Source organism: Oryctolagus cuniculus, chromosome 17 (assembly GCF_051225735.1).
Source record: "Oryctolagus cuniculus isolate XC-2025 breed Fujian yellow rabbit chromosome 17, ASM5122573v1, whole genome shotgun sequence".
Taxonomy (NCBI): domain Eukaryota; kingdom Metazoa; phylum Chordata; class Mammalia; order Lagomorpha; family Leporidae; genus Oryctolagus; species Oryctolagus cuniculus.
In genome coordinates this window covers 31,148,501-31,161,109 of record NC_142883.1, presented here as the reverse complement: position 1 = coordinate 31,161,109, position 12,609 = coordinate 31,148,501, and the positions used below count along the sequence as shown (strand labels likewise).

Genomic DNA, 12,609 nt, shown 5'->3' with positions numbered 1-12,609 from the left:
AAACCAAAACACTAGCCTTAAACAAAATATTTTCAGACATCACCAAAAACATCAGCTGCACTGTGTCAGTTCAAGAAAGGCCAGAAAGGATCAACCATCACAAGTAAGAACCCAAGAGTAGATATAAACTACTCATAAAGGAGGCGTTGTATGTACCTCAGTTTAATTTAATGTGGACTAAACCACACGTCATTCTCATTTCAGAGTCCTGGTGTCATCTATTTAACGTCACCAAGGAATTACCTTAAATATCTTACCATGGAAGCACCTGGACTCAATTTGCTGTAGAAGTCTAGAACCTAGAGTTCAGAATGGGCAAAAGAAAGATCTGGTTCCGATGTTGCATTTGGAAATCTCACTTCAGTTTGATACTTTGCTTGGGAATGGAGTAGACAATTCCACTTGCTGGGATCCTGTGCTCACTGATAAACTCTCCAATTATAAAAGGACTTTTCCTGTAGAGCTGGCTCCATGAAGAAAAAGCTACAATCCTTCCAACATAAGCACTCCCAACCTGGTGAGAATTTGTCATAGGAGCTTAATACATTGCTTTTCTATTTTTAACATCCATCTCCTTTGAACTTGGTAAGAGTGATTCATCACCAGGAAAAGGACTTCCTGTTAGCAAAATTAATTCCCAGAATGTGTTGGATTCAGAACCTTGGACAGTATTGAATTCTGTGTTGAATGCCTCCTGTTTCATCCCCTGGCCAGTAACCAAGACCCCCAAGATCACGGGCATTCACGTTCTCTTGCACACCCTACGTCCGTGATTCTCCATCTTCAAAACATATTAAAAATTATCCATGAGCTCCATACTCCAGCCCCAAAGGGTCCAACTTGATAGATGTAGTGCTGGTCCGGATATCCGCGTCTACTAGAAGCCCAGTTGAAGGGCCGGCACTGTGGAGCAGCAGTTTAAGCTACTGCCTGTGATGCCAGCTTCCCATTGAAGTGCTGGTTCGAGTCCCGGCTGCTCCACTACTGATCCAGCTCTCTGCTATTGCTCCGGGAAAAGCAGAAAATGGCCCAAGTACTTGGGTCCCTGCCAACCACATGGGAGACCCAGGAGGAGCTCCAAGCTTCTGGCTTCTGCCTGGACCAGCCCAGGCTGTTGTGGCTATTTGGGGAGTGAAGTAGCGAATGGAAGTGCTCCCCGTCCCCTCCCTGCCTCTCTCTCTCTGACTCTGCCTTTCAAATAAATTTTTTAAAAAGAATCTTAATAGGGGCTGGCGCTGTGGCTCACTGGGTTAATCCTCTGCCTGCGGCGCTGGCATCCCATAAGGGCACCGGGTTCTAGTCCCAGTTGCTCCTCTTCCAGTCCAGCTCTCTGCTGTGGCCTGGGAAGGCAGTGGAGGATGGCCCGGGTGTCTGGGCCCCTGACCCGCATGGGAGACCAGGGGGAAGCACCTGGCTCCTGGCTTCAGATTGGCCATAGCTCCAGCCATAGTGGCCATTTGGGGGGTGAACCAACGGAGGGAGGAGCTTTCTCTCTCTCTCTCTCTCTCTCTCTCACTGTCTAACTCTGTCAAATAAAAAAAATAGAATCTTGATAAGTCCAGCTGATTCTAATGAGGCCAGTGCTAAACCTACAGTGTTTGCATACAATTCCACATGTTAGTCAAGGACCACAGTATCATGGAATAATTTATTTGGAAAAAGGCCTCCAGATGAATATGAATGAGAACTCCTTGCGACAGCATCCCTAAACTCTCAGGTTGCCATGGAAGCTGCTGCCCATTAAGATAACCATACAAAGAAACCAGCAAACCAAGGAGTTTTGGCATTCACCTAGGAGTATCAAGAGTCCATTAGCCACTGAGGAAACAGCTAGTGACGCCCTGACTGACCAAAAACATATAAGACCAGACACACAATTTGCAGGACCCAATGCAAAATTTTAAAATTGTTAAGAATTTCAAGATGGTGACAGTACAATGTTAAACTGAGTGTGGGGTCCCTCTGAGCATGGGGCCTTGTGCACCTGTGCAGGTCACACACCCACAAAGGCAGCCCCAACACATCCACTCCCAAAGCCCACTGACCTGATTGCCCAAATCACTCCATCCCTTACATAAAGAATAACCATAAATTAGTTTTTCCAGGATAATCATTATCTTGGTATACTTATTTATAGCATTTACTTTTGCTCCTCAGACTACCTGTTTGGACGAGGCATTATATGGACACTGCTTTCTTGGCATGACTCAAGAACACATGTACTATATCTCTTTGTCTCTGTGTGCAGGTGGATTGAAGGGAGACAGATTCTGTGTTTTGGTGCCATGGTATTAGCCGCAAGAGCTTAAGTTATTAAATTGAGCCGCTTTAATTCTCGAGGTTTCCTGGAGCAGAGGGGATTATGGTATTTTTATTCCAGAGTCGATGTAGCCTTTCTGATGAGCTAGAGTCTGCTCCTGCCATGCCCGGGGTGGCCCACTTGCCTTTCCCTAGACGCTCTTCCCCACCGTGAGACAGGCGATGGAGTTCTACTTGGAGATCGATCCTGTCACCTTGAACCTGATCATCCTGGTTGCGAGCTACGTCATCTTGCTCCTGGTGTTCCTCATCTCTTGTGTGCTGTACGACTGCCGAGGCAAGGACCCCAGTAAGGAGTATGCGCCAGAGGCCACTCTCGACGCCCAGACCGCTATCCGCCTGGTGGTGATGCAGCAGAGTGCTCCTGGCGCCCACTGGGCAAGAGGACCCAGCCTCCATTTGGGGGATTCTGCTCTGCTAGGGAAGAAAAGCACCGTGGTGTGAGGCTGGCATAGGACACTGGGGAGGGACCACTAGACCTTCAACAGACAATAAACCATTTCCTACGGTGGCTCCAATTCTGTTAGCACGCTTGACGAAGCTCACGGCAGCTCTGTCTTCCTTGCTGTTTTCTCGTCACACTCTTCATGGATAAAGCAACTAATTAAGGTAAGAAGCCCCAGGTGGTCTTCTGTCAAATTCTCCAAATCAAAATATCAGCAATACTTTGCATAGGAAAGGTCGTTCCTGGTGATGCTGGCAAAATCTAGGACAGACTGACTTCAGAGTAAGAGCTAAAGGAAGAGACTGCAATAGTGTATTATGTGTGTGTGTGCACGTGTAATAAATATGTAAGTAATATGTAAGTAATAGTGAGGAATGAGACGAACTTGAATATGTACTTTCCCAATCCTCCCTTTTCAAGGGAAGCGCCCTGAACAATCATGCAGACTTCAGATTCTGCCTTCTGTACATACTTGGCTCTTGTCATTCTACTGCTCATGGTGAGTCAGTACAGGCAACAGGGTCACTACAAAGACTACAACTCAAATGACACCTCTGGGATCCTAGGTTCAGATCTTCGCCCTTGACTCATTAGCTGTATGACTGTGGCTGGGTTGGGGCACCTCCTTGCGCCTACGGGAAGTTGGCAGCTATTTAAGTGAGTTAATTCATGGACAGTATTTGAGACAGTGCCTTGACACATAGGATTAGCTATTGCGATGATCACTGATATTATCCCCTTCCATACTTCTGGTGAAGAAATTTAACCTCCAGTCCCTAGATATGACCTCCTTCAATATAGAGATCCATCGAAGAACTCCGAGGTCCTGTGGCCCTTTGTTTTAGTCCCTGAGAATTGCTTGCTTATACTCTTTGTTGCTACTGACAATAAATTTGGTCTCTTTCTCATTTACACATTTCTATAATTTTGGATTATTATCTCCGTGGTGTGTGTTTTATCAATCTTCCCTTCTCTGAACTCAGAGCAACTTAAGTGCTCATCCGGTGGTTGATTGAACCTCTTCTTCCCATGATGACTCGTGTGGAAATAGAAAGAAATCAGTGTGTCGTGACCTCTGCCCCGAGGTCTTCTCTGCCTAGGAGCAGAGGAAGAGGAGTCAAGAATGACTTAGAGAATGTCAGACAAGAAAGCACCGGGGCTGTTCTGCATAGAAGCCTACACAGGGTGCGGGAGCCCACACAGGCACAGCTGCCCAGCACGTGGAAGAAGCATGTGCATGGCCAATTTCATCGCAGACTCAGGCACTCTGAGATGGGATGATCTGGGAGAGCCGTGACTGTTTTCCAGAAGGATGAAAGTATGTTGGGGCCTGGAGGGTAGGACAGAAGCAGCAGAAAGACACAGAGAAAGAGACAAAGAGGCAAACAAGCATACCAAAAGAGAGCTCCTATCTTTCAATCCCCAGGTGCCCACATGACCAGCATCAGGCCAGGCCAAAGCAAGGAACCAAGAAATCAACCAGGGTCTCCCCATTACCTGTCAGTTTCCTACTGGGGCCAGTTAAAGAGAAAAGGTTAGCAGCAATGGAAGACAGAAAAAGAAACACTAAAAGGAAAAGAACAGAACAAAAAATAAAAATAGTCATACTAACAGCAATAAAATATAAGGGGAACAGAAATAGAATCAGAAAACAAACAAAAAAAAGACAGAAAGAAGCAAACTAAAAGTACTCAGGGGTGAGTGCTGGTCTAGATGGCACTGAGCTCTTCCAAACCTCTGCTCCATTCGATTTCTGGTTCATTCAATTTCTCTTCTTCATTCAGGACATCATCTTAGCATTTAAAATAACCTCTTCTGTCTAGCGTGTTCTCTTAGAATCTTGTAAATCCTGGAAATTTCTTTAAGAATTTTACCATTGACTTACCCCATCTTTGGTTGCTACATTTGGAGACCACAGACTGGGGACTTCACAAAGAATTGAGATTTATTTAGTTCCCAAGATGCAGTCGCCAGCATCTGTTCGGCATCGTTGGTGAGGGCCTCGTTACTGCACGATAACAAGGTAGAAGCTATCACATGGGGAGACAAGGCAAGAGGGGGAGCCCGGGTCTCATCTTACAAGGCCACTATGGGAGCCCCGCCCTCATTACCTCATCTGTCCCAACTACTCCCCGAAGGCCCCATTTCCAAATACCTTTAATGTATGAATTTGAAAATTAAGTTTCCAACGTGTAAAGCTTGGGAGGATATATCCAAACCACAGCAACTGGTGGGGAAATAGACTCCGAGAGAATTGTGATTTTCCTAAGGCCATCTGGCCTCAGAACTGGGACTGAAGTCCTGTCAAGAAAGTCCTTTGACATTCAGACTCTGCCCTTATTTTTATTTCCTTAAGGGAGTAGGATTTCCCATTCTTCATTATTTGGATTCACTATTCTCCCATCTTGCACAATTTGCATTAAAGTGATTTGTGGGAAGGCTACAAACAAAATACTTCCAAAGCTAAGGAAGGCCGCAAGACAATGAAGTCTTATCAAGAGTCAGCTGGGGTCTGCATAGTGCCATAGAGGGTAGAGCCTGGGATGGCAGCATCTCATATGGGCACTGGTTCGTGTCCCAGCTGCTCCGCTTCCAATTCAGCCCCCTACTACTGGGAAAAGCAGCAAAGGATGGCCCAAGTGTTTGGGCCCCTGCTCCCCATGTGAGAGACCTGGATGAAGCTCCTGACTCCTGGCTTTGGCTGGGCTCAGCCCTGGTTGTTGCAGCCATCTGGGAAGTGAATCAGAAATCTCTCTCCCCCGATCCCCTCCACCTCTGTGTGCGTGTATGTGTGTGTGTGTGTGTGTCCCTCTCTCTCTGTAACTCTGACTTCAAATCAATAAGTCCTTAAAAAAAAAAAGAATCAACTACATGGCAGCTACTTCTTATCTATGATCTCATTTAAACCTCGTTCTCCCATAAGATAGACACAGCAACAACGAGTATAAGATAGAAACTGAAGGCTCACGGAGGAGGTAGACTTTGTGCAAGGTCATGCAGCTGGTTCTAGTTGTGTTGTCTCCTACTCCCCTTTTTTTCACAGCTTCAAGAACAACAGCAACTCCATGCCTACACTATCTATGCCATCTCTCTCCTGTGCTAGAACTGCTACCAAAGCAGCTATTCAAGAAACATTTGTTACTCTAATTGACTTTCAGATTCTCTCCTCTGAAATGGCTGTTGTTGCCCTCAGAGAGAAAATGAATCTTTGTGGTTTGCTTAGAAGATGATCCTCTGATGTTCTCCAAGACACCAGGTGGAAGGTACTAAGTTTGTACCTTAGTACTTTGTGCCAGAAAAGCCTAGCACAGTTCCCACTTTGTTGCCACCTGCTGGTTAGCCTTTGTGTATCACTTGACTTCCTCTGTCTTTTTTCTCAACTAAAGAACCAAAGATAAGGGCTGGTGCTGTGGCCTAGCAGGTAAAGCCGTTGCTGCAGTGCTGGCATCAATATGGGTGCCAGTTCGAGTCCCGGCTGCTCCACTTCCAATCCAGCTCTCAGCTATTGACTGGGAAAGCAGTAGAAGATGGCCAAAATCCTTGGGCCCCTGCAACCGCATGGGAGATCTGGAGGAAGCTCCTGGCTCCTGGCTTCAGATCGGTGCAGCTCTCTCGCTCTCTCTCTCTCTCTCTCTGCCTCTCCTTCTCTCTGTATGTAACTCTTTCAAATAAATAAATAAATCTTTTAAAAAAAACTGATGATAATCCAAATGTTGATGAAGTTTAGAATAATATACGTATTCAGTATCTAGGATCTAATAGAATTTCCACACAATGAATACCACTGTTATTGTACCAGCAGATGAGGTAAAAATAAATAGGAGGTCTCATCACTAGAAAGCCAGAGATGGCCCAGGCCAGGTCAGACCCATTTCTAGGCTGTTGAGAAGAAGATTTTGAGGTTAGAGAGCTGCCACTTGTAGTAGAAATTTAGAAAGAGGAGAAAGTGTCTGTTAGGGGTTTGTTCCTCAAAAATTCATACGTTGGCATCCTTATCCACATCCCCTCAGAGTGTAGCCTTATTTTGAAACAGGATCATTACCAGTGTAATTTAGCCAAGAGAAAGTAATATTGAAGTAGAGTGGGCTCCTAACAGAATACGATGGGTGTCCTTACAGGCATGCATACCTTGCAAAGACTGGAGTTATGGGAGCACAAACTAAGGAGCTGCCAGCAGGTAGGACAGGTGCCTGGAATTGATCTTCCCCTCGTGCCCTTGGAGGGAGCATGGCCTTGCCCCAGTCGCCATCTCGGGTCACCGGCCCCTAGAAGTGCAAGACAATACACTCATTTTGTGGCACCTGTTTAGGCTGGGCCTCACAAACTCATTGTCTGAAGGGACTATTTTAGAGTTGTGATTCTATTGGCAAGGACACAGTGCTGATTTGGGGTCCTGGACAAGGGACAAGTCACAAAGAGAAGCTATTATGGAGTACAAGTTCAAGACTGTTGGAAGCTAAAAAGCTCAGAACTAGCTATAAGGTATCTTCTGGACTCCATCTATATTTGAAAAGCCACTCCGTGAGAGCTTGACACCTCATGGAATCATCCCAAAAAAATGCACAGAGGGAGAAGCCATTTTTCTCAGGTTAGAGACAAGGGGTTTAAATCGCCATGCATGACCTTTTAGCATGGGATTTATAGAATCAATCCAAGGACCCTGGCTCTCCGTCTGGAGTTTGCACTTTAACTCCACAGCTGCCCAGAACCTGTGCAGAGAAAGAGAGGGATTCACAGAGATGGATGCAGAAAGGCTCTGTGCAGGGGATTTCTCACTCTTTGCCTCTACTTTTGAGAAGTACTGAAGAACACAATCCTCTTGACGAGGTCAAATATCCCTACAAATTAGAGGACAGACACAGCCCACGATCACTCAGGACCTCCATGGCAGCCTCTTTCTATTACTTCATCCTCCCTGGGAACATCAGTGGTTGAGACATAAAAAGTCAGACAGCATTTGTCATCTACCTCTGTTGGAAAAAAGTTCTTCGACTTTAACCTTCATGGGCCAGCAGTGCTCCAGATAAGAGCTCTGGGAGGCCAGGATTAAGAAAGATCTTAGCTCTTTCACATCCTCCCAAGATAGTGGGAAGTTATCTGCAATGCCTATTTTTTTTTCAAGGCTTCTCTGTACTCAACTGTTTGTTAATTAAACACCAGCCATATGCTGGCATCTGCTGATTCGCTCTCTGGCAAATCTCCAGCCTGGTGGCCATACATGCAATACAAAGTTAACAGACATATAATACAAAGCTCAGGGAGATAGTAGAAAGAAGGGGACTTAGTTTGGAAGGATGAAGGGACTCACGGAAGCAGAAAGTGTGCAGCTGCATGGGCTTAAATTTGTACAAGTGTGGCTTAGTGGGAACGTGGTGGTGGAATTTGGAGTTTGGAGTTTGCCAGAATTGATAAAGTCATTCTTATCATGGAAATTTATCAGTGAAAAGCCGTTTGCCACTGGGGGAGGGAGGAAAGTTAATATCATGATAGTATTTTGCAGAAAAACCCCACGCAGCACTCATTATACACACACTCGGGAGGAAAACTGGGGGATCCAGAGAAGCTAATCACTGGTTGCTGAAATGTCCACAAAACAGAATTTGATAGCTCTCACCATCAAGGTCTCCCTAAATGTAGCCGGAATCTCTCCTGCTCTTGAATTTTGTATTCATCTTCTGTCATTGGCCTCTTTCTGCTTTAGAAGGAAGCACTGTTTATGTAGTGATTTGTACAAACATGCTGCAGATTAAATCACACCATGTAACAAGTCGTGGTTTTAATGGTGATTGAAAATCATAGGGTCATAGCATAGTGATGAATCACCTTCAGTTGGGAGGTGTGTGGCAAACGATTTGTTACTAATAATAAATTACCTAAGTTTGTGAATAATTTACCTGTTTTATGCAAAGGGAGCACTGAAGGTTATTCCCATGATAACATCATTCTCAGTTATATGTACTCCAATTTTGTCGCTCATGTAGCACAGATTATAGGTAGAGTACAGTTACTGTGGAAGAAACTGCATATAGCAACAGACCACTCATTCATCTGATAGACAAATATCTGTAAAGCACCTACTGTGTGCAGCCCTCATGCCAGGCCCAGGGAATTATATCAGTGCACACAACAGGCATCAGTTCTATCTTCATGAAACTTACCAGGTAATGGGAAAAACTAAACTAAGCACTTCTGCATGTGTTGTCTGATTCTTCACTATGACCCTGAGAGGACTAGGACTCCAAAGTCCCTTCTCTAAACCAGTGACTCCCAAATGCCTTTGAGCACACGCTTCTATCAGGGAGAACTTAGCATCCACCCCTGAGTGTGTATGTATACACGTTTATATATACTAATACATTATATATTCACACACACGCATGAATAGTCTTACAAATGATAGATGCATTATATGAGTTGCGCACCTGCCCTGCACCACTCTACCACATTACCTCGGATTTTGCTTTCTGTAATTGGAGTACTCTACCTACAGTCTCCTCCACCTAAACCCAGGTTTTGCTCTGGATGCATGAGGCTGAGAACCCTGTCCAAGAACTTGATCTAGGAATTTTTTCAAAGATGGAAACAGAAATTTTCTAGTTTGGACTAAGCATGTTTTGCAAAATTCCTTTGTGAGTTTTGTACATGCAAAGGTACAAAACTGTAGTTTTTTGTTTTTTTTTTTTTTTCTGTTAGTTTGTCAGTCCTGTTCAGTTCCTTTGTATTGTCTTTCCTGGCTGCATCTCATTATCACAAGTAAAAGTGAGTGTCTTATACTGGGTCCTGTATCAACTCCCCACAGCACCCAGGAAAGGGCTGAACATAACAGGGATTCTCCATCCTTTAGTGCTGACTTTGTTTCTCGTTGGAAAAGGCAAGGAGATTTATATATCTGCCATGGAACAAGAATGAGTATCTTACAAGAGCAAACTGCTACCAGGCACAGGAAGGAGGAAGCTGGGTGATTTCCTACTCACTAGGCATAAGGGGCTGAGAAAACACAGCAGGTGCACTGTGAAAAATGAGGCAGCTCAGAGGAAGCCAGGGCTGACATTTAACCCTTCAAGGCACAGTGAGTGGAAGGGTTGAAAAATTGAATCATGGCCAGCGCCGCGGCTCACTAGGCTAATCCTCCGCCTTGCGGCACCGGCATACTGGGTTCTGGTCCCGGTTGGGGCGCCGGATTCTGTCCTGGTTGCCCCTCTTCCAGGCCAGCTCTCTGCTATGGCCAGGGAGTGCAGTGGAGGATGGCCCAAGTGCTTGGGCCCTGCACCCCATGGGAGACCAGGATAAGTACCTGGCTCCTGCCTTCGGATAGGCGCGGTGCGCCGGCCACAGCACGCCGGCCGCGGTGGCCACTGGAGGGTGAACCAACAGCAAAGGAAGACCTTTCTCTCTGTCTCTCTCTCTCACTGTCCACTCTGCCTGTCAAAAAAAGAAAGAAAGAAAGAAAGAAAGAAAGAAAGAAAGAAAGAAAGAAAGAAAGAAAGAAAGAAAGAAAGAAAGAAAGAAAGAAAGAGAGAAAGAAAGAAAAGAAAAGAAAAGAAAAACTGAATCAACCACTGGGGAGCCTGGGGCTACTGCTCAGGTTTCAATTCTAACACAGTCACTAACTTCCTGGAAAGCACTAGGCTACCCTTGCTCACTTGCAACAAAGAAAGCATCGGCGTCAAGTGACAGCCTTCTAAAGTCTTTCTAGAGCTGACATGTTTGGCCCTGCGTCTTTCCTTCTTCCTGCCCTTGCCTTCCTCTCCCTACTCTGGCCTTCTAGAATGTAGCAACCAGTGACAGTGGGATCTGCCTTGAAAAACTGCCCGGGAGCTGCAGCAGGAAACCCAGCAGCGAGCTGAGGCCTTTGCTTTCGCAGGATGCACGCACAGCCCCCACTTGCTACCATGTTTTGCATCTGACATTTCGAGTAACTAGCCCCATGTTGGTGCTTCTTCAGCTCGAGGTCTGTTCTGCATTCCTCGGAAGGAACAGAAACCAGGACGAATGGTCTCAGCTCAGGCGTATGGGGATGCATTGATTCCCTGGTTGCTGGAATGTATTAACAAACTGATTGTCCCCAAATGTAAAACTAATGAACTCATCACCACCGTGCATAGAACGTTGACAATGTGAAACACATTAGATTTATGGAAGCTTCAGAGACAACTCTTAATTTTTAGTGGAACATTGCCTTTTGTCTCCAACCTAAGTGAATTTCAATTGCATTCCCATAAAACCTTTTTTTTCTTTAAAAAAAAAATAGTTGCAGTGATTTAGGAATTGAGTGTGTGTGTGTGTGTGTGTGAGAGAGAGAGAGAGAGTGGATGTATTCACTAGAAATTGTGCTCAGCTAGAACTAACAAAGACCTGAAATATAATGGCTGAAACATGACTGGGAGTTTGCTTCCTCCCCGGGAATCTGTTGGTCATCCAGATAGAGTGGCTCCAAGATACTCCTAATATCTCAGGTACCTTTACCTGTGCTCCCTCAGCTTTACTGCATCCTTGACATCATCTGCTCATTACAAGTTGACCATTGCAGCTCCCAATTTTATGTGTGAGTTTTACAAAAGAAGAAGAGCACGAGGAGTGAGGCAAATAAAAACACATCAGTTGCATTAACTGAGCTCCCTCCCTCCCCAGAAATCTGTAATTATTTTTCAATGGCTAGAACTTAATTAAAAGTTGATCCCTATCTGCAAGGCAGACAAGAAAATGCAGATTTTTTTGTTGGGCACATTTACAGTCCAAAGAACTCAGGATTCCATTAGAAAGGAAAAGGAAGAAAATGAATTTGGGATATGAAACTGCCTTACTGGGATTGTTTTTATTTCCAAATTTAAAGCATATTTGTTAAGGTAAACTTAAAAAATATGGAAAAGGGGGCTGGCGCTGTGGCGTAGCAGGTAAAGCTGCTGCCTACTGTGCCAGCATCCCATATGGGCACCAGTTAAAGACCTGGCTGCTCCACTTCCAATCTAGCTCTCTGCTTTGGCCTGGGAAAGCAGTAGAAGATGACCCAAGTCCTTGGGGCCCTGCACCTGCGTGGAAGACCCGGAAGAAGCTCCTGGCTTCTGGCTTTGGATTGGCACAGCTCTGTCCATTGTGGCCATTTGGGGAATGAACTAGTGGATGGAAAAAACCTCTCTCTCTCTCTCTCTCTCTGCCTCTGCCTCTCTGTAACTCTGCCTTTCAAATAAATATATATCCTTTAAAAAATATGGAAAAGAAAAAGAGATGATAAATTATGTTAACTATGCAAAGTGGTCTCCAATAGCATTTTGTGCAATTTTTGCTTATGTTTTTAAATTAACATCTGAATACATTTTCTGATTGTATTTTTCTGATTATAAAAGAAACGCCTATTCATTTGGGAAACTTTGAGAAAATAAAGCAAAGTATAGAGAAGAAAATAGAAATCACCCATAATCGCATTACCCCAATTGTATCATACTACTATATTGCATTTTCTGCCAGTCTTTATGTATGTTTTGTATATTTATAATCAGAATGTATGAATATGTTGGCACTTTTTTCATTTTCTAAATAAAATAAGTGAATTTACATGTAACCCCACTTAGTTACGCCTGGGTCCTCCTAGCAGCATTCCTAATCATGGTTGCAAATCTGTTAGGAAGATTTTAAAGTGGGAGAGAATGACAAACAGAATGGTTCTCTGCACTGCTTCTGGGAGAGCAGACGGCAGATCTGGCTCACTTCTCCCTCTCGCTCTGAGACCAGATCGTATGCTCTGCTTTATGTGTTTTTCCATCTCAAAAAATGTCAAGTATACAAACCAAGAGTTAAAAATTATTCTTCAGGGTACATGAGCTCCATGCCCATTCTTACCATATGCT

General features: G+C 44.7%; 1 protein-coding gene across 1 annotated transcript; it reads left to right on the top strand.

Annotated features, from left to right (window-relative positions):
• The first annotated feature begins 2,481 nt into the window (after positions 1 to 2,481).
• On the top strand, positions 2,482 to 3,349 carry SMIM36 (small integral membrane protein 36). The gene has a single exon (XM_089317996.1). The coding sequence runs from the start codon at positions 2,482 to 2,484 to the stop codon at positions 2,761 to 2,763; it is 282 nt and encodes a 93-aa protein (XP_089174122.1). The 3' UTR covers positions 2,764 to 3,349.
• Positions 3,350 to 12,609: the final 9,260 nt, after the last annotated feature.

Coding starts and splice junctions, on each gene's coding strand:
- SMIM36 (XM_089317996.1), top strand. CDS start 2,482: ATGGAGTTCTACTTGGAGATCGATCCTGTCACCTTGAACCTGATCATC.